Source organism: Tetrao urogallus, assembly GCF_951394365.1.
Source record: "Tetrao urogallus genome assembly, chromosome: 3".
NCBI classification, from domain to species: domain Eukaryota; kingdom Metazoa; phylum Chordata; class Aves; order Galliformes; family Phasianidae; genus Tetrao; species Tetrao urogallus.
This window is the reverse complement of record NC_136815.1, coordinates 49,721,328-49,744,358: the sequence shown is the minus strand read 5'-3', so window position 1 is coordinate 49,744,358 and position 23,031 is coordinate 49,721,328. Positions and strand designations below refer to the sequence as shown.

The 23,031-nt window shown below is 37.4% G+C and overlaps 1 protein-coding gene across 1 annotated transcript in view; it reads right to left on the bottom strand.

Annotated features, from left to right (window-relative positions):
* Positions 1-155: 155 nt before the first annotated feature.
* ANKRD12 (ankyrin repeat domain 12) overlaps positions 156-23,031 on the bottom strand; it is a gene marked incomplete at both ends in the record, with an annotated part of 39,706 nt that continues 16,830 nt past the window's right edge. The window contains 7 exons of the mRNA XM_079533093.1: positions 156-341; positions 797-892; positions 3,129-3,272; positions 4,098-4,196; positions 10,334-14,976; positions 17,563-17,710; positions 19,465-19,607. Of these exons, the coding sequence (XP_079389219.1) occupies positions 156-341; positions 797-892; positions 3,129-3,272; positions 4,098-4,196; positions 10,334-14,976; positions 17,563-17,710; positions 19,465-19,607 (5,459 nt within the window). The remainder of the gene's footprint in view (positions 342-796; positions 893-3,128; positions 3,273-4,097; positions 4,197-10,333; positions 14,977-17,562; positions 17,711-19,464; positions 19,608-23,031) is intronic.

Below are 23,031 nucleotides of genomic sequence, written 5' to 3'. Positions count from 1 at the left end.
CCCGTGCCACATTTTTCTGAAGTTATTGGGAAAGGCAGTATTCTACATTAAGTGTTCATTAATAAAGTGTTCTGTCTTAAAAGAAAAATACCTTTGTGAATCGCTGCACCTCAGTTTCTGGCAGTCCAAAGGCAAAAGCCAGTAGGTACTGGTTGTCATATTGGTGTCAATTCAAAGTCGTCATTAACATCAACAAGAGGAACGTAGAATTCCTGAATTTCATAAATGCTGATGGATTTGTACGTAGCAGGATCGAGTTCTTGTAGTTTAAGCTGCCACTCCAGTCTTTGTACTGCATTTAAAGCTGCTGCTTCATGCTGCTGCCTCATCAAAAGGCACGTCTGTTTTGGAATGCAGAAGGAAGTTATTTCAATATCAGAAAACGCTGCAGCACGAGCTTCAAAACAGAAAAGACATCTACGAGCCTCTTTGGTGGCAGCACCTGCCCCAAGTCTCTATTTAAATAATCAGATTATTCCATCACAAAGCTCGTTTTTTTGTTTTTGTTTTTAATATTAGCAGACCTTCTTTCATGTTGCCTTTATAATGTGGAATCATGGAATTATTTGAGTTGGAAGGCATCTTTAAAAGCCATCCAAGTCCAACCCCCCTGCAACAAACAGGGATATCTACAATAACTTATGATACTGCATATCACATATCAAGTGCGTATCAAGTGCTTATCACATAACAGATGTATTTATTCATATATTGATTCACGTTTACTCCTGTCATCTTTGCAGTGACATCAAAGGCACTATTTCCCCTAAAGATAGGGAAAGACAAAGAGCAATACCTTTAATTTGTCAAACTTATCATCGACATCCTGTAACCATGACATAAACTGTCGCGCGTTGAATCGATCCCTCACTGATGTTTTGCTGTCATCAGTCTGCAGAAAGAACAAAAAAAAAAAAAACCACCTGTAAGTTATTTGATAATTTGTATCAGACATGCTTTAAAACATGAAAACATACTTTGTGGCACCTTCATAAACAGCACTTCCTTGGAAAACTAAACTCCAAGTCAATGTATCAAGGTACATGCAAGCATATGTCTCGATCTCCCTTCCCTCAGCTAGCTGCTCTCCAGAAATGGTTACTCCCAGATCCCCTCAGGTTAAAGCTAATCACTGTCCTCTATTTTTAAAATTGGAGTAGGAGGCGTCAAGATTTATGCCTTAAAATCTTAATCAGTAGAAGGCAGATCTTCCACAACATTCTCTTTTTGTTCTTTTTAAAATTCAGTAACAAATCAAACAAATGTCCCCTCAGGGAAAAGCAAAACATTCATCAAGAAAATCTTAAGCAATCTGAGTTAACTGGCCACACAAGTATTCAAAACCAATTTAAGTAAAAATTACCACAGAAATCTGCAAAAGGGATTTTAAAAAGCAAGAAGGCATATCTTATTTGTCCTGCCCATTTAAATCCATTCATATATTTAAAAGCTACTTAATGAGTCTGGAACATCAAATCTGTCCGTTGTGAGAAACTAGACTCTGTATAGTTCTTGCATAGCCAGATCATGTCCCTGTAATACTTCAATAACCATCACTAACCAGCACAGGCCCCTGTTGCATTTTTAGAAAAGAAAGCCTCCCCTTTTGCACGCTGCAGGAGAAAGCAGCAATGAGAAAGAATGGGGAAAAAACTGCAAATGCTGAGGTCTCTAGAAAACTGCTGGCTAAGATTACAGATATTCCCCAAAGGAAATGCAAATAGAAGGAGCCCTCAGCAACACAGGTTTCGTGATCCTGAACTGCAGGTGTTTTGCTGGGCTGTAACCAGCCTGCTCGCCACAAATGGGGGCCTTTTTCTTCCCTATCTCTGCTCTGCTGCAAATGACCACAGGGAATGGTCCTTAAGGTCTGCATAACATTAGCAGTTATAAAAGCAAGCCTCAAAACACCAAGAAATCGCTCAGAAGCAGTTGTGGGAGTGTCATTTTCCTACAAAATAAACCAGATCTTTGCTTACAAATCTTTGTCAGCTATTTGCTCAAGTAAAAGAAAACTGAAATCAGAATTTTTTTTTTTTAAATCACAGAGCACAATTAAGAGGTAGTGAGAGTTGTAGTATTTTACTACAACTGCTGTAGCGAATAAAAATGGCCAGAACAGCTGCAACACTTTGTGAAAGAAAAATAACCTCTCCTCCCATATAGATCCCTTTTGTTTTGCAGAATTCAAATTCAAAAATCTTTTCATAATCAATTGCAAAATGACAATATAAAAATGCAGATCCATGCAGAGCTCAGATGCACCCTCAAGTTCTAAAGAGGGTGCATCTCAAAAAGGGACAAAATACACCCAAGGACACTAAAGTCCAAAACCAATAATGACATTTTGCTCATTAACAAAAGAGAAAAATCTCCTTTGAAGATGATGACTTAAAAATTTGGCAGTACAAAGCTTTAAATGGGCAAAAACCACAATCTTCATAAAACTGGTATTTTCTACTGAGTTGCTTTGTTCTGCATGGCTCTTTAAAGGTAGAAAAAAAGTAATGGCACAGGTAGAGGAAACACTGGAAGCTGTAATTAACATGTAAAGAGTTACAGCACTAAAGTAGAATTCCACACACGTTTCTTTGTATAATGCTCAGCATTCAATGCATCCAAATGTTTATTATATCTGTAATAGCAAATTTCTTCCTTGTGTTACGTCTCCTCAGTTACCTAGCCAGGTTCTGAGTGCAGTTTCTACTCCTCTTAGTTAGTAAACCTGTTCACAAAATACTGATGCCATCAAACCATCTTCTAGATACATAGCTACAGTAAACTTCAGAGTGACAGCCCATAAATGATGCAGATTAAAAGTATATTAAATTTGATTTCATGGAAAACAACAGAGTCCTGGTTTAATCTTTCACATCATTTGTGGAGATGAAAGAAAACCAGGCAGAGTACAAAACATGAAACCAGTGTAAGTATCTGTGTCCTCTTGTTATTGCACTTCTAATGTGGTGTGCAATGCTGAGCAAAATGAGGCTTAAGCAAAATAACAATCTACAATATACAAAACCTTAACCCCAAGCAAATCAGTGACAGCTTCGGTATGGCAATGGAATTCTCTCCAAACACTCATTTTAAGTCAGACTAGAAAGGTACATTGGTCCGAAATTTACCTGAGCATCCAGGGGCACATTGTAAACCTCGGCATCCAGCAGAACAGTGCAGGCACTGAATGGTAGTGTTTGATTAGCTAGAGTTCTTGCTGCTCGGTAATGAACACGGAGGACTTCTTGCTCATTAGAAACAATAAGCTTTTCCTAATTAGAAAAAAATAATAATACATCAAATTTATCAACATATAAGCATTTCAGTTTGATTCATAAAAACGCTTTTGCATTTAAACTCATTGAGAACTTCCTGTAGGGACCTACAGCAAGCTGGAGAGGGATTACTTATCAGGGAGTGTGGCAGTAAGACAAGCAGTAATGGCTTTAAACTAAGAAAGGGTCGATTTAGGTTAGATATTTGGAATAAACTTGTCACTATTAGGGTGGCAAGACACTGGAGCAAGTCACCCAGAGAAAGTGTGGATGCCCCATCCCCAGAGGTGTTCAAGGCCAGGCTGGACAGGGCTTTAAGCGACCTGGTCTATTATGAGGTGTTCCTTCCCATAGCAGGGGAATTGGAACTAGACGATCCTTATGGTCTCTTCCAACTCAAACCATTCTATTATTTTAACTATGTGTCTTCTACCAATACAGCATTTATTGTTGCTTAAATTCTTTTAATTCAGATGCTTTGATTCTGAGATTGCTAACACTCCTTAGCCTTCAGAACTAGAGTCTACAGCTTTCTTCCCACACTCTGCTGCCCCTAGGAAAAATCTGAGCCACATCTTAGAGCAATTAAGAAGAAAAAGCCGCTGTCTTACTGGCACAAGTATTCAGTTAACAATCGTTCAAACTATCGCTGAATTTGTCATTACCTTTTTTCTCTTTTTTGTATTTACAAGTTTTTTCAATTCAGAAATTTAGTTAAAAGGCAGTATAGTTCTAAAGCAGTGTTCAACTGAGCAAAGCCTATTCACTGAAAAATGAAAACCTGAGATTGAGAAATGATAGAGAAAAGTACTTCAGTCTTACCCTTTCAATACTGTGCTGTAAACGTAGTTTCATCCTTACAACCTCCTGTTGTTTAAATAGTTCCTTAAGTGGGTCTGACAGAGAGGGAGGAGGTGTAATCTGTGGAAAATGTTTTATAAATAGTATAATGAGTATGTATTTCATGTATGTTTAACACTGCCTGAATGATTTGAGCAACTATTAAAAAAATAAAAATAAAGGGAGGGGGGGTTCCTAGGGAAAAATAGGAGTTTTGTACATTAATTATATAACTTTAAACCATTTGCAATGAAAAGTTTTAAGGCTTCTTTACCAAAAAGTTAATAAACTTGCCTGCTTGTAATGGCATTTCAAACTGTTAATGCCAGTCACAGCCAACATATCACAGCTATTTTTTAAAAGGTCTATGCATTAGAAGATACAACTTGCTTTCAATTTTCTATAGCACAGCTGTTCATTTTGAAAATAAGGTAAAAACTGCCTAACCAGCCAGTTTCAAACTGCTACACAACACACACTTCACCTCTCTCCTAATGAAAATTGTTTGGCTCCCACAATACTGACTGAGGTTTGACATCTCTTGCCCCTTTGTGCAAGCCATCATTATTAAAAGCAAACCCCACACTGACTACAATAACCTGCCTCAGCTGTAGTCAATTTCAGCATGTTTAATGTTCAGTCTGAGGTATTTTGCAATCTAGATTTGCCAAGAAACTTTGTATTCATGACACACTACCACACTGTTGTCCCATCTTTTCAGTAAAGTAAGACAAGATGGTCATAATTACACCAAGCTTTGATGTAGCTAATATTTCTAAAAGTGAATCGATCTTTCACAAAACTCAGTGCTTCAGCTAATAGAGAAACACACAGCTTAAGCAACACAAGCAGACTGCCTATAAAGTTATCCAGAAATAGAAATTTCACAGTTGACAAGCATCTGTATCACCTGAGCAATATAAAATTTCATTATCAACTGTTTTTCCTTTGAATTCAAACACCACGTAATTTTGCAAGAGAAAGAAGAATTAACACCACCAGAAATAACTGGAAAGAATTTAATTATATAGGCAGCTAACTTGTATGGACTTCTATTAATAAATGTAAGAGAACTCTGTGCCTGTGAAGCTGCTATTGCACAATAGCTTCTATTGAAAGTAAAAGCATTTTTCAGGTCCCAGAACTCTTCCATTACGTTACTGATCAACAACAGATATATTTTCTAACCAATACTCAAAAAGAAAATTAAAGTTTCACTTAATCTAGCAATTAGCAGCTTTTCAGTAGCCTGTATCACTAAAACCCATGGCACAAAATGTTGTTTCAAGCAGCAGGTGGCAGCCTAAAACTGCAAATCAAAATGCACTGATGTTAAGCTCTTGCTGACTGAGATTGATGTTAGTTAACCATGCCTCGATTTTGTTTCAAAACTAAAATTTTGTTTCTTGCTTTCAGGAGTTAAGTATGCATTCTAGAAATTCAACCATGCTAGAAGAAGCCACCCCGCACTGAGGGCTTCTAAACTGCAGTAATAGTGGTCTTCCAGCAAAGGCTGAATCCCAAATACCCCAAAGCTACTCTCTGCAAACACTATTAGCAGTATGAAAGGCAACAGAAGGTTCTTCTGACCTCAGAAATTACTACAGCCTCTGTCTTTGAAAACATTAAACTAAGCACAGGACTGAATTTGCTTACTGTAATTTTCCCAAACAGTATGTTTTCCTGTCTTTTTGGAAAGTTTGGAAGAGCCTCAGCTACCCAGCTCTGCAAACTCGATCCCAGCAGTCTGACACCACCTACTGGAAAATCCCAGACTGGGAACCGATGCTGGATCTGGACAAAAGAAATAACCTTCACAGCCTGAAGGGAAACTGAAATAAAAGGTTTTGAGGGAAACTGAGGAATGAGTCTCACTCGTCTTTGAGTCAAAGAGACTGTTAGGAATGAGTCAATTAAGAATGTGTAGGGAAGAGATGAACCTGTATGGTGGAAACACAAGAACAGAGCATGAAACTGGATGCCACAAGCAAAAAGTGGCCTCAGTTTCCTGCACAACCTGAGTAAGTTTTTTAAGGGGTCCAGGCTCCATATAGAGCATGATGGACAAGTGACTGCTGCCTTCTCGTGTGTTCTCTAACCCTGAACAAATGTCCAAGAAAAATTCAATGGTGCTCAGCCCTTCAACACTCTGATCCACTGCATGAGAAGGCAGCAGCCTCCTGAACAGTTTTGTTCAGTAATAGTTAGGGAGCAAGATGTATCTGCAACATCTCCAGCACATAAAAATAAATTACAAGTTCCCTGCATGTTTTGCATCCTTCAGATCAACAAGAATATTGATGCTTCATGCTGTAAAACCTGTAATTCTCATTTGCGATTGCTACAAGAGCACTAACTCAGATTCACACATATACAGCATTTCCAAGATTATTTTTGTGTGTCCCTCTTGCTATCCAAGTCAACTGGCTTACTATGCTATTTAACACTTAATTAATTTAGGAAGTAAGTATCTGATAACATCACTAAAACAAGTTTTACTGCGTTTTTCCAGCAATACCAGAGAGACTGGACAGAATTCCTTTGTTGGAAACACATCTGTTAGATAGTCAGGGGAAGCTGGAAATCTTGGCATCTCTCCTCAGGAGGCAGTACAGACAAAGCTGACAGAACCCCATTGAATATGCTGATGTAGCAATCCAAAGACACCATAGCTAAGTGATTTAAATGATTTAAAAAAATGATTTAAATTTATTCTTAGGACATTCAGATGTTTCCTTCCATTTTGAATTGACCTCATGTCACTGTCTTATATTTGCACTGGCAGAGGGAAGCCACAATTCATATTAACTATCACTACTGCAACCTCAGGTGATCTGGGTCATAAATTACAGTATATAAACAAAGCAGAGCAAAATCAAACTTGAAAGCGCCATCTCCTGGTTCCCACCTACAGGATGTTTGAAGTTCCTCAGACAAACAACAGCTTATCATTAAAATCTCAATGCAGAGAACAAGCAGTACATTATGTGAACTACTCTGAGTCTCAGAGCTAAATAAATTTTCTTCTTGTAGACGTTCACACAATGATACAGCAATAACTTAAGAACAAATATCTGCCTTCCTACCTATGAGTGAAGCAAAAATCAGGTTAACAGAGAATCATTAAAGAACTACTTAAGGAAAAACATAAAAACAATTAATCATTAAAGAACTACTTAAGGAAAAACATAAAAACAATTCCAACAGAAAGGTCATTTTATTGTTGCACATCACATTATGCGTCGAGTCACTTACACTCAAATGACTCAAAACTATGAGGGCAGCTGATGTGCCAGAAGGTGTGCTGCTGCTATCCAGAGGGAGAGGATGGAGAAACAAACTGGCAGAACCCTCATGAAATTCAGCAAGGAGAAGTGCAGAGTCCTGCACGTACAGAGGAGCAATCTCAGGCACCAGTATGTGCTGGGGAACTGCCCAGCTGAAAAGCAGCACTGGGGTCCTGTTGAACACCAAATTGAACATGAGCCAGCAAAGTCCCCTTGCTGTGAAGAAGGCTAATGGTGTCCTGGGCTGCACCAGGGCAAGTACTGCCAGCAGTACCGGTAGGGCCACATTTGGAGTGCTGGGTCCAGTTCTGGGTTCTCCAGCTCAAGGGAGACATGAACATTTTAGAGACATTCTTACAAAGGACCACATGATGATAACAGAGATGCTCCAGTCCCTTTGTCATGAAGAGAGGTTGAAAGAGATGGAGCTATTCAGCTTGAAGAAGAAACAGCTAAGGGGAATCTCAGCAATACCTGAAGGGAGGGTGCAAAGAGGACGGAGCTACACTCTTACCCGTGCTACCCAGTGCCAGCACAAGAGGCCATGGGCACAGACTGGAGCACAGGAGGTTCCCTCTGAGCAGCAGGCAGCACTTCTGTGCTGTGCAGGTGACGGAGCACTGGCACAGGCTGCACAGAGGCTGTGGGGTCTCCTCCTTGGGGATCTTTGTAAACCACCTGGATGTGGACTTGGACTCCCTGCTCTGGGTGACCCTGCTGCAGTGGGACTGTGAACCCAGAGGGCCCTGCCTGCCTCAGCCATGCTGTGATTCTATGACTAACATTCCATTTGGCATAAGTTACCTAAGAAATTACACTACACAACCATCTAAATTTATTCTCATGAACTAAAGAATCCCTACTACACATAGAGAGACAGGAAGGAGGTATGACGAAGTACTTAGAAGTTCTTCCTTCTAGTGCCATTTGTGATGGGGAAATGAGCTTATTGCCAGGGTAGAAGGGCCATTGAAAAATATAAACTACACTTCTTCATTTCCCAATAATCTCAAACTAAGCATTGACATTTAATGCCAAACCTGTAAGCTGTAGCTTGGAAACTGCATGTAGTTGGCTAGCAGCTGCCATAAAAAAACAAATACATCTCTGCTTCTGGTGATAAAAATACACTACAAAAGCTGAAACAGCAACTGAGAAAGATTTCTAGACCAAGGAAGGCCTGGTATATTGTAGCAAAGTTTAGCATACATCCTAGGTCACTTGCAGATCAAATAAAATAGTAACCTTATGCACATCTTTCCTCCCATAATTTTCTCACAGCTAACTTGCTAATTTCAAAGAAATCCATCAGTTCCTATCAGAGAGAGAAAGTGTTAAAGGATATACATACTCCCTCATGCAGACATGGGGCATATATGGTGGAAAAAAAATGAGAGGAAAGAGCTTCCACAGTAACAATGACTACCTCTGGAATGAAGCAACACAAATTTTAAAATGTATTTTTATATACATTAAATTTCATTTACATTTACAAATTTACAAATTTAATATACATTAAAGTGTTCACTGCTTAATCAAAAAGGATCTTCAGCTCTACTGGAAAAAGCTATACTGCATCTCAGGTAGGAAGTTGTCTTCAGTGAGTCAACAGAATAGCTGGTCCATTCAGAAGTACAGAGCCCCAAACCAGGTTGTCTACAGAGCTATTTCATATGCACAGACCATTCAGTTTAGCAGGTATTTCTGCTATCAAGGGATTACAATATTCTCCCTACTCCTCCTAAAACTGGATTTTTCCTTGACACATCCTAAGTAATGTACATACAATCCAATACTATTGAATTCTGACATTATCAAGATACTGTATGTCAGCCAAACAACTGCTTTAGGTAATCAATGATCTCTCACTATTCTAGCTATTAAGTGTATCAACTGAAACCATTCAAACAGGTTCAAGCTCCTTTTACTTCAGTACTAGACAAGGTTAACTCTGGGTGTCCAATAAGTTAAAGTACATCAGATGAAAACCACCTTCTATTCCCAGGAGCAAGAATGTGGCTAGCAAAAAGCCCCCAATGCACAATGTACTGGGTCTTCTCCATCCCCTCCACCTAGAACAACAAGCACAAGTGTGCTAAGAACAAAGGAAGAGCTACCCTGATTGCACTGACTTCAAACAGAGACTAGCAGTAACCAAACCACTGTTACACTGTTACATGCTTTGAGGTGTAGTGCCACAGTAAAAAGTGATATTAACTACACTTCAGCCAATTCTGCACTATACTGCACAGAGGACTCCCAAATTACAGGCCTCTTTCACAGCTGTCATTAGGAATATGCCCAGCAAATCTATAGAGAGCTTAGAACTAAACAAGTGTCCCCGGACTACAGATGGTCTTCAACAGAAAGGACTTCACATGAACTACAATTCAGAACACTTTAAATTGATGGATGACAACAGCTGGGACATATTATATTATATTCGCTGCTTTGGTGAGTATTAAGGAGACTGCAACAGCTAGCAGGCACTCTCCTGCTTAAAACACTACTAATAGACTTAGTATCTTAAAACACTGCACTTCCACCACTCTCCAAATAAAACAGCTTTGAATAATTAGTTTTACCCGCACTATTGTTGGTAGAAATTTGGAGAAGCTCTAAACAGCTACTTCAGTTTTAAAAGTGTAGGCATTATAGTAGCAAATACTTTGAAATATTTGTGTGTCTTTTACAGATACTATACACGATGGTTTATCTTGTAATGACTTTGACACCATTGCTTGTGTGTCCATCAAACACTGCTTTTAAATACGTCATTACCAGTAAATGTTAATTTGACATATTGCAACTTAAGATTTTTAGCTCTGGTAATCAGAAGCAAGTTAGGAAGAAAATGAAAGTGACAAAAACAAACAAAAAAAAAACCAGTGTCTTTCCTTGAACTGCATATTTAAAGAACACGTTACTTACAGTTGGAATGCATATCTTGCTCAGGGGATTGCCATCCAGTAGATAAGATCCGTTGAAGGTCACATATTCATCATAATATTGAGGTGCCTGAGGAATAACACTGCACAGTAACTTACGCTTCTCTTCTATCTTTTTTCGTATGTGCAAGTATTCAAAATATGGATTTGCTCTCTCAGAACAGTACGGCTGGATCTCTTCAAGTTTCAAAGAATCAACAACAGCTGCCAGTGACTGCTGGGTTTTCTCTTTAGCTTGCAATAAAGAAGGGTTCGCTTGCACAGGCTGAGGTACACGAGACACCTTTCTTTTACGTGGATGATGTACCTGACCATCATCATCTTCAGTTAATCTAATCCTTCCTTTCATAGATGCTAATAATTCAGACTCCTTTTCTAACGTCTGCATGCAGCCAACAGGATTCTGTTTGCCCTGGTTTGCCAGTACATTTGCTCTATTTCTTGTGATTCTTTGAGGTACTTCTTGCTGTTCCATCTTCTGATCCTCAGCAATTTCTTCTTCTAGTTTAACTATTTGACTGTATTTATGCACCTCTTCTTGTATAATCTCTTGTGAACTATTTTCTGCATTAGATAAAGAGTACTGCAGTGCTTCATCTGTCAACACATTCTCTCCGTCGGCAGTGCAGGGCTTTTTATTAGATGAATCGTTCATAATTCCCTTTGACATTGCTGAACGTAGATCACAGAGATCCGTGTCAGCTTTACTGTTAACAACATGCACAGAAATCAAATTTTCTTGCTGGTCTTTTTCATTCCTGATGTTCGAAGTATCCACTGTGTTACCATCCACTTCAAACTGAGTATTCCTGCATACAAGTTTATTGAACGCATATGAATTTACATTTAACTGTGAACTGCCATCAGATTCAGGTATATCTTTTTCTAACACCACCACAGGTAAATCATTCACCCTTTCACAGGTCTGTGAAATATCCTTCACAGAGCTCTCAGAATATACAGCATGTGGTGCATCAGCCTTCTGAATGCTGGAAGGGATGAAAACATTTTCCGTCTCTCTGGTGCTACTAGCATCTGTACTGACGGCAGAACTTACAGTTTGAGCTAGATTTTGTTGCACAAGTAAGGAATCTTGATTGCTAATGCCTGGTAAAGAAATGTGTTTAGATCCATCTGGAAGTGGCTGGATGGGTAAGGAACAAGGTGACTGTGAAGGCAAAAACGATGCAGATTCTTGAGAACTGGAATTTCCCTTGATCTCAGCATGCTGAGGCAAATATTCAGCTACTTTTTGCTCTTTTAATGTCCGGTTTTCAGAATTATGCAATGCTACAAAATTACTATTATCTTGCTCCGATACATCATAACCTGAGCTGCTACACTCATTGTTTATTGAATTAAGTTTGTCAAAAGGCACATCCCAAGGTTTGGTTTGCTGAGTCACACTACTTTGACTACATGGTTCTAAATGAATATTGTATTCTTCTGAGGGATTCATCTGAGCAATATTTTTAGTGGTACTTGTACCCACTGTTACCTGCTTATTGCTAAAAGCTCCAGTTGGAGACGACTGCAAACCAGAAAAACTGCTTTGAATATCTCTTTCAACCATGCTACACAGGAGTTCTGGTTTAGGAGAAGTGCTGGGATAAGTCTGAACTGACATCTGAGCATTCTGGTTATTTTCCTCTGATGCTCGAGGCGGTTTGCTGTGTTCAGAAACAGAAGCAGGCATGCTGCATCTTCGAACCTCTACAACAGGTCTACACTCATTTAAAACCAGTTTGAAGTCTTCAAAAGATGCTGATCTGATGTATGCTGGTGGAAGCCTGTTTGCAAAAGATGGCTTCATCCGATCAGGCAATTCGGCAACACCATCGGTCTCTCTTTCAAGAGGGGCTGGTGATTTGGCAGCTGGCAAAAACGATGATTGTGAAAAAGATATTTGGGAATCAGCGCCTTCTAGCACAAAATCTGAGTCATGTTCCATTGAAGGTCTTGGAGTAGTTACTGTGGTATGGCAGGAATCCTCAGAACTTGCAACTGAAATGATGGACACTGATCTGGAGCTCTTTTCACCTTCTGATTTGGGAGATTTATTTGAATTATCCAAAACCAATAAAGACTTTATAACATTTACATTTCTTGTATCTACCGATTGGGATCTACTACTCGTAGCTTCTTTCTGCTGTTTCTCCTTCACACAAAAATCTGGCAACTCTGAGCTTTTTGAACGAGTAAGTTCTTTGTTTTTTACTTCAGGTAATGACTGCCTTTGTTTTTCTTTTATTTTGCTAAGTTCTAAACAAGTGCGACTTCGTAAACGTTCCTTCTCTTTCTGTTTTATTTTTTCTTTATGTTTTCTATGCCACTGCTCAATTTCCAGATCTTTAAGGCTAAGCATTCTTTCAAAACTAGTTTGCATTAAATCATCATTGACTAACCTTTTTTCTTTAGGTCGAACATCCTTTGGTGCAGGAGATGTTTTAGGCTTAAGTTTCTCATGCTCGAGTTTTAGCTTAAGTAAACTACTTTGATGCTGTTTATGCTTGTCTCTCTCTTTGTATCTGTCTATATCTTTATCTTTTTTATCCTTCTCTCTACCGTCTGGAGTTTTCAAGAAATCATCTTTTTGCTTTTCTTTCAAAGACGTCAGTTTGTCATGCATTGATTTATTGCTGTCTATAATGTTGCACCTTCTTTCTTCTTGCACGTGTTTTGAGTTCACTACTGTTGAACTCTCTTTGTCTCTGGATTTGTCTCTTCTTTCAGGTTCCTTTTCCTTGTCTTTAGTTCTGTTTTTTTCTGACTTAGTATATTCAGGTTCTTTTTCAGACTGTTTGACTTTTCTTTCAATACTGTGTTTTTCTTTGCTGTCAGCCAAATGTCTGTCTTTATCAACCTTTTCTTTGTCATGCTTCTTTTCCGTCTTTTCTTTATTTTTTTCTTTGTCATCAAGTTTCTTTAGAGTACCTGTGCTTTTAATTTTATCGTTTTCCTTATGGCATCTTTCAGCTTGCTGGGAACTGGTCTTTTCCTTTACTTTCTCTATATTTTCATTCACTTCTGCTTTCTCTGTCTTACACTCGTGTTTTATTTTTTTCTCTTTTTCCCCGCTTTTTCTTTCTGTCTTTTCAACATCTTTTTCTTTGGCTGAGGTTCGTTTTTCTCTATTTTCCTTTAAATTCTTTTCGTGCTTTTCAGATTCTGTTTCTTTTTCTATTAAGTGCATGCTAATTACCTCATCTTTCACACTTAAGCAGAACAATTCCATTTCTTTATCTGCAAGTATAGTTTCTTTTTCTTCTTTCGTGTCTTTCATTTTCTCATCCTTAAGAAACTTCTCATTTTCCTTTTTGTTCTTCTCTCTCTCCTCTCTAGCATTTCTCTCCTTGTGGAACTGTCTCTCCTTAGCTAACCTGTCTTCTTTTGCCACAGCTTTATCCAACTTCGATTTTCTGTCTGAAGGAAGAGTTTCATGTTCTATATTTAACAGTGTTTCTTCACTTTCATCACTTTTGAAAAAATTTTCTTTCCAAAATTCTCTGTCAAACTCAATACTTCTTTGGGACTCTTTAATATTATGTTTATGTTTTTCCTTTTCCCCATCCTGTTCCTTCTTGTCCTTATCTTTTTCTCTTTCTTTGTGCTTTAATTTATGCTTTTTAAGTGCTTTACCTTCCTTGTCAATCTTTCTCAGAGTATACTCTGAGTTCTCAAACGTAGGGCTATTATCTTCATCTTTAACTTTAGAGCTAGATTTTTCACCAAATTCTAACTGAAAATCTTTCTGATGATGCTTGCTTTTTTCTTTATGCTTACAAGATTTGCCACTAGAGCTTTCTACTAGATACTCAGCATCCGCACTGTGATCGCACCGAACCAATTCAGGCTGTAATGCTATTTCAGAGCCTCCCGGTGATAAGCAAGTTTTGGTGTTTTCTTGCTTTAATGCTGTTGCTTGCTTTTCACTTAATCCACAGGGATGCTTAGGAGATTTGCCAGCAGCAATATGAAACAGTTGTAAAGAAGAATCTTCTTTTTGGCTGAAAGACTTCTTAAATGTTTCTTCATCTCTAGCTTTATCTAAAGAATCTAACCCCGAAGTAGTGATATTTGTTACTCTAGCATTTTCTTTTTCTTGTTTTAGTTCCTGATTCTCTTTATTTTTACTTTGATTTTTTACTTTCTTTTTAACTTTGCCTTTTTGCTTGTGTTCATTTGTAACAACACATTCTTTCTTTGCTCTTACATCAGAACTTGAGGTCTCTGAAACAGAACAAGGAGAGACTACCTTTTTGTCCAGGAGTATTTCTTCGTCTGAGCTTTCAGAACTTGAATACAAAACTCTCGATGGCTTTTGTTTCTTGTTTTTAAGTGATTTTGAAAATGTAACTTTTTCTTGTTTCGCAAATAAGCTGTTCTTTTCAACTTCTGTGTCATCCTCTTTCCTTACATCTTTTCTAAGAATATGTCTGTTATCAATCATTTTCTTCATTTCATCTTCATCATCATCTTTAAACTCATATTCATCAAGTGCAGGTGGATGTGGTGCCTTACTGTGAACAATTTGTTTGCTGCCGTTAGCTACAGAATCTTTTTCCACTTCTGAATCAACATTCCCCTCTACACTGGAAGGATTTACAGATGGAGCTTCTTCAGAATCTACATGGAGATAACCAGAAATTAGCTGAATGTCAATGGAACGTTCTCATTAAGTTCAGGACAAAAGGACAAAACTGGCAAACTTACAGAAAATAACAAATAACAGAATATAATTAGAAATGTGGCCTATTCAAAACAGTGAGCAACACTGCCTTAGTCCCTACCACATAACAGATTGCCCTGACAGAAACTACAACCAAACAAATACAAAGATTTCATAATGTACAGTTCCTACCAATATCCTCAGATATCTTTAAATACACATTTTTAAATCCATTAAGGCCTTTTGTATGCAGCAAGATTCTTAGTTTTTATAAATTAGGATTATTAATTTTTCAAAATAATTGCAAAACAATTAAGATTGAAGACGCAGAATGATAGACAGCAAAATCTTAGGCAACAGAAGTCAAGTTTATAATTCGCAAGTTCCTGTACATTTTTATAAAAACACTACCCTTACTTTAATCTTCACTTGTAACCATAAGATGCTTACCACATCAACAAAAGGGCCATTAAACAAGACATCAGTTACACTGCTTTACAACTGAAAGAAGACAAATCCTCAAAACACATTATATATGTTCTTTCTAGAATTAAGCTTTTCAAGAAAAATCAAAAGAGAAACCAATGTTCTCACAATTTACAAATGTCACACAGGTACATAAGCACATGGATTACCATTTATATCCCAATCAAATAAAAGTAACACTCTAAGTTTAGTAAACCTCATCTTTAATGTGTAGTACCTGCATAACCCCTTTCTCAAGTGTGTCTTTCTGCTGATGACTCATTCCTCAAGGAATTCATCAACTTTTACACTTTCCAACAACTAAATCATATTCTCCTTCACATGAACTGTCAAAGTACCTTGTTTCAACAGTAGGTGAACTTTAATTCTTAAAGACAAAGAGCTCCTATTGTAAAGAAATTCCCCTATGAATTTTTAAGCACCTGATGTAGACAGTCAGAAGTCTGCTAGGCTTTCATTCACTGCAACTGGTCTCTAGTATGTAAGTGCACGGCATGAAACAAGTATGCTGTACTGACTGTCCTGATTTGCAAGTTCAAAATTGCAAGCTGAACTTGCAATTCAAGCTGAACTTGAATTCAGTTATTCAGTAATTGTACAACTGAACAATGGAAATCTCTCAACTGTTTGCGAAGTTAGATTTTACACAACATATGCAGTGCTATCACCACTTGATCATGACAAAATTAGTACTAAAAAATCTTTCAGAAATATTTCTGGATATATTGTTCCCTCCAAATAAGGTTCTTCCAACTCAAGCCTCTCCAGCTGAATTTATCATTTTGTTGTTTTTCTTAAAGGAAGAGAAACCACAATATCAATAAAACAGAACTAAGAAGATCCTATTATCTTCCGTATTATCTGTAGCATTCAGAACGTGTTACTTGTTTGTGCTATCAGTTTTTTTTATTCCTGGTTTCTTAGGAAGCTGCAGAGAAAGTTCTGTTCCTCCTGGAAACTATATCCCAACTAAGAAACACCCTGAACAGACAACCATTGATGAAACAATTACTAAGTAGTAGCAAGTTTCTATTACACATGTGGAAAAATATTCTTCTTAAGATCAATAGTTAGGGCAAGCTTTAGTAAATCCTGTGACAAAATGCCATGACTATCCCTTAAAACAGGATGACTATGCTTTGCTTTTCAAGCTATTTTTTTTTCAAGCTACTCTTTCAATATGCAAAAAAGTCACAACTACATAGGTCAACACGACTACTGTGCTTCAAGTATAGAAAAACATTGAATAAAAAGCTTGCTTTTAAAGAAAATGAAGTTTGTCAGGGAAAACTAAAATGACTCTAACAATCATGTGGCATGAGTACCTCCTCACTCAACTTTACTTGAAAAAATATGAATTCCTTCCTCTGTGATAAAGAAAAGTTTGTGCATAGCACTCGAGCAAGTTACTCATGGTCAAGAGTCTTCTGTTTCCAAGGAGACAACAGTTCTTTCCATACCCCAAGAGGGGATACCTTTCCCTGACATGGCAGAAATAAAATAGGGGTCAAGAATCCCTGCCTGCACTTAAACAAGATACAATCTGGTCACCTTTACAAGTCAGTGATTTCTCCATGAGCAAGAACTTGTTTACTGAGCAAGCATTATGAAGTCACCCCCACGTGAAATTCTTGCTCCCAGTTCCTCTACTGAGGATACAAAGTGACTATGGGAATATTCTTCCCAATAAGACCTCTTGAAAACATCTCTGTACTCCAAATAAAATAAATAAGTAAAATTAATACAATAAATAAAACTGATAATATAAATACTGTATTATCTCATATTTTTCTCCAACAAAATCATACTGAGATAGAGTTGATTTAGAGGGTGGAAAGGGATTAATGGAGAGAAAAAAAAACACAAATACATTATGGATAATTCAATTCAGTAGAAAGATCTGAAAATTATTTCTAAAATTAGAAAACAATCTTAAAAATTGCACTTGCTATCTGCAGCAAGTCTTCCTGGGTAACACTATGCAAAAGATTAAAACCATCAAATTTCAGATTAATTGATGCACTGAAAGAAGTATGCAGTGAAATGGGTACTGTTACCTGAGCAACTGTCCTCATCATCAGAGATAGGTACCTCCCTTTTCAATAGCATTTCCAGCTCTTCAGTTTCAGCTACATCAACTGGCCTCTCTCCGTGCTTATTGGCCTGAAATGGATTTCCACCATGTCGAAGCAACAACTTCACAATCTGCAGCATTAAATAAAGGAACCTTTAGGTTTTCCAAAAGCATCAATTAACCAGCATAAAAATGGCTCCACTGGTCACAAAAGGTGAATAATGTGAAACTGAACTCCAAACTTCTCTCTGTGAAGTTGGTATCATAAATGAAGACTTCAACAACTAAAACGCAAAGACCAAATATCCATAATCAGCTTGTTAGAAGAGCAAATGGAGAAGAAAGTTGTCCGTAATTATATGGATACAGTAACATCAGAAAGAAACAACATGACCCTTTTTATTCTCACTGTTCTGGCATCACTTCACAGAAATCACCTGGTTTCTCACCTACCAAGCTCTCTATTCATCTGAACTTAACCCACCTCATCGCTACAAAATGTGTACCACTTAAATCTAACAGGACAAGTTTTTCAAGTAGCAATATTACAAGTTTCCACGGCATTTCAGAAAAGTTCTGTTAGAATCTATGTGTCATTGGAGGAATAAATTATCCCTTGTCCCCAACTGAATATCATAGAGTGACATTATCAGTGTCTGTCATTAAGAGCAGAATTATTAAAGTTGCAGTGATACTAAGGCTGCTGCATCTTCATCACATATCCAATATCAGTTACTTTTTATTGTTTTCTTTTATTGTTTTTTTTTTGTCTACATGATAAAAATGTGAAAATTTAGCAGTCAGTAATATGGTTGCAAGAGACATCAGCATTTTTTTGACACGTAACGTCACTGAGACGATCAGAGATTCCAAGGCCAGACCATGCTGTACTATCTCAAGCAAGCTCTATCTAAAGGCCCACTTTTGTTTTGATATCCATGAGATACGATTACTAAATCATTAATAAAACTTTCACAAATCTTATTCTTGTATTTCTCTTCTCTAACATTTCCACAAAACCTTTCCAAACTGGACAGCTTGTTTGAAAGGTACATTTTATCTATACATAGTTTATACTTTCAATTTTATAAAGCAAATCACGCACAGTAATTAAATGAAGGAGACATAAAAAGAGAGAAGACTCATTGTTGCACCTAGTTTACAGAGAACAAATTCGGAAGCATGTAGAATGCCTATGATACTCCCTTTATCTTCTCCTCTAACTCACCACGTGTGAGTACTGAAAAAAATAGTAAGGATATACATAACATCGTTCTGTTTCAAAGTCCACAAACATAAAAATAACTGTTAATTTTTAGTTATATATAAAATATATATAGTAAAACTATGCATATAACAAACAACATAATAAATACATAGTATTATTATAATGCATAAAATATAGAATTGTTTATAATTCACAAATATTATACAGATTAAAATAATATTATGCAAAATATCACATACTATTACCAGATATATAGAAGGATAGATGATTATAAATAAAAGCATGTCTTACAGTCTTGTACGAACTGAAATAAAAAGCATTTCTTTAAACTTGCAGTATATGGTTTGGAAACATATTTTCGTTATTGAGAATTCTACATGATATAAATCTCTTAAAGATCATTAAGATATCTATTTAAAAAGTAAAAGTGAAATTTAAAGCATTTAAGAAAGCAGATACTGGTAGAAAATACCTCACAGTAGAGTTATGATGAAAGCAGGATGGAAAAGCAAACCAAAAAAGCTTTGAGATGTCCCCAAGACAGCAGAAACAGTATTACAAAACCCCATGAGACTAGTCAGAATAGTAAGGATTTGTTCTAATGATTCAGCATTTCAAGCCACTTATTTGCTTCCCTTACTCTCACAGCACACTCACATTTCTATGCCCACTACTAGCAGAATCATGAAGTGGTGTATCATCATCCAAACCCTGCGTGTTCACGTCAGCTCCTGCTGCAATCAGGACTTTAGCAACATCATAGTAACCAACATTACAAGCTTCATGCAGTGGGGTCCAACCTACAATAAAGAGTGGTAAATATAAGTTTGAAATTTAGGAATTAGTTTGGTTTTGCTTTCTCCTGTACTGTAGAGCTCTATGTCCTTGAAACACTTCAAAATATACTCATAGAGTAGTGTGGGAAAGGGTAACACCATCCATCCAGTGAGCACATGCTTTACCAGTCTTACCCCTCACAATGAGCTATAGATTTTTATTTCCACATCAATAATCTTAAATTTAGTTGCTTCCCATTTTCTGCAGTAGAGCCTCAAGCGAAGATGATAAATCTGTTTTTTTCTACACTCCATACTTCAATCTCCTCTCCTCCACTTAATTCCTCCCATTTCATAGATACCCTAAACTTCCAGGTTGTTCTTCAATAACTTTCCCAAGTCTGATTCTGAAAGGGGACTCAACTTCCACTTTATAACACAGCCAGTGCAAGTCTGGAAGAGTTTCCTCACTTCAACTCTACATTTTGTAAGTCATGGTCTCATACCTCTGTTCAGAAACTCATGATTTATCTAGTCCTTCTTTAAGGAAATTTCTTATCTCCATCTCTCACTCAACTTCTGATACTTATTTAAAAATATTTTTTAATAGATTTTTTATTTTATATTACTTATTTTTATTTTATATTACTTATTTTATATAACTTATACTTATTTAAAAAATAAACAAAAAAAAAAAAATCAAACCAACAACCAACAAAACAACAAAAAAATCAACCATCACCACCAAAAAAAACCAAGGCTTCTAACTTCTTCTGCAGTAAAACACATCTTCCTGATCTTCAAAAACTATTATTTTTTCCATCATCACTTGGTTCATTCACTTCTAGCACTGCCTGGCTACAACCATTTCTTTCCATTTTCTTGACATTTGTCTTTTTTCCACTCATCCACACCAAAAACATTATTTTGCTCTCAATCTTTCGATCCCTGTCTTCTTCCTCCTAACAGTGACATACTTAATTCTCTCCACAGTTCATACTTCTCAGTTTTTTATTGCTTTGCCTTTCTATCCTATCAAAATATCTAGCACGCCAACCCTAGTCCTGGCTTTCTCTCAACATCTGTTTCCTTTACTCCAGTTCTCACACAGCAATATTATTCTGGCAAATACTGCATGAGCAGGGTACTTCCTCCATTACTAATTCATTTTCTCCTCCTTTCGTTCCGCCAACTTCTTAGCTAAAAAACTCTTCATTCTCTGAGCTTTACTACACCCCGAATTCTTACTTTTCCCCACTCATGACATACTCCTCAAATCTTCCTCTTCTTCTTGACTTCTTCCTTTACACAGGAATTTCAAGCTCAGCCACCTCTTCTTCTCACTTTGGATTACCAAATAGAGATGATTCCACTTGATCTATTTCTATGATTCCTTGATCTATTATATTATCTATTCACATCTATTCCAGTGCTCTGAACAAAATTCCCAATGACTTGCTCCTAATTGATTTCCAGAACAAGCTCTCAAGCGTTCTCATCTTTTCTCCTACATCTAAAATTAGTTATATGTCTGTGCTGGATCTGCCTGGAATGAAGTTATGAAGTTAACTTATAGCAGCCCATATGGTGCTATGCTTTGCACACACCAGTGGTTTGACTACTGCTGACAGGTGCTTGCAGTATCAAGGCTTTCTCTCTCTCTTTGCCCTTCTCCCCCACATAAACAAACTGGGAGTGGGTAAGAAGCTGGGAGGGGACACAGTCAGGACAGCTGACCCAACTGGACCAAAGAGGCATTCCACATTTATGAAGTAATGGTCAGCAATAAAAACCTCAACAAAAGGAGTAAGAAATTAGGGATATTTGTGGGTATAGCAGTTATCATCCAAAGCAAATAAGTTGAGGTCCAGGTTCTCAGGACCTTGTAGGACATCACAAAATAGTGAAAGAATTCCTTTTTCCTTTGCTTGCACATCCAGCTTTTGCTTTTCCTATTAATCTTTTTCCCTATCTTCTTGGATCTTCTTGATTCAAGATGTTTTTTCCTTATCTTTCTCTATCGTTCTTCAAAAAGGGGTAGTGAGAGAGTGGCTGGCTGGGCATCAGGCAGCTGGTCAAAGTTAATCCATAACATCTCCTTTTTGAACTGTTTCTATTCCCCTTGTGATTCTATGGTTCTGCCTTCTTCTGAATATCCTCATCTCCTCTCACAGCTTCTCCAAAGATTCCACTGGATTCTGCTTCTGCTTCCTTTCTCTTCTTCCTCTATAAAGCAGCCCTGGGCAGCCTCATCTTCAAATACAAATTCAGTCACCCCAAGAAATCACTGATCTGTTTCTTACCTACAATAAAAAGTTCAATCCATCTCAATAATATTTTCTCTTGATGTTAGCTAATCATATCACATCATTCTCAACTTTACTGAGACCTGCAACTTTACCTCATCTCATTATTCCCATAGAGAATATAACTCTCCTTAGAACCATTCAGGCTTACAATCTGAGCATCTGTAGCAGGCTGCTCCACAGATTTAGTCAAAATTCTAATTCAGACTTCCATTGTATTTTTGCTTCCATTATGCAATGACTATAAAAACTCTAAACTGGTTATTCTGCTAGCTCTGCCAGTTAACAATACCAGCAAGCACTCTCAGTATTTTCTTTATTCCCTTGGGATGCCATGAACTTTATCACATTTCCTTCAAGTTTTATCCTCCATATCGGGAGCACAGCCTTTTTGGAAGAAAAAAAAAAACCAAACCACCAATGATGTTACTCTTTTTCTTATTCCCCTGCCTTTCCATAATCCACTTATTCCTACTGTGAATGTAAAAAAAAAACCCAACACTTAATGGCTAGAGATGAGAAGCAGACAACTGGGGCAGTTCATGATGCTGCTTGTATAACGTGCACTTACCATTCATGTTTCTAATTTTTTTAGCAGTTGTCTTTGCATGCGAGAGAAAAGCAACTACTGAAACCTACCTTTTACAGAAGCCTCTTAGATCCCAACCCCACAATAACCCTCTCATCTCACCCAATCCCACATCCCCTGGTTTATTCTTTCATTCCCTTCACTGTTTCAACCCCTCCTAATTACCGCAACCCCCTTCAAAGCTATACATCTCTATCCAATACACGGCTTCTTACATCTTTTCATAGTGGCCAAGGTAAAACAGCAAGTACTTATCTCAGTATGTAAATGCATTTCATTTGGTATCTGGCCAATCAACAACTGGCAATTACTGAACTCTAACTACAGATTGTATCTTCTGCGAAGATATTACTCAGGGGGTCTCACATTTACTCTGCTGTTGTTTGTTGGTTGGTTTTTTTTTGGTCTGTTTTGTTTGTTTTTGTTTTGTTTTAGAGATGTAATTACCAGGAGACCGTGAAAAGGAAAATACGCAAAAACTCGCCATTAGGTTCTAAAACATCATTTAGGAGGTCTTACAAAAAGACAGGCAGTACCGACATTTCTGTATCAA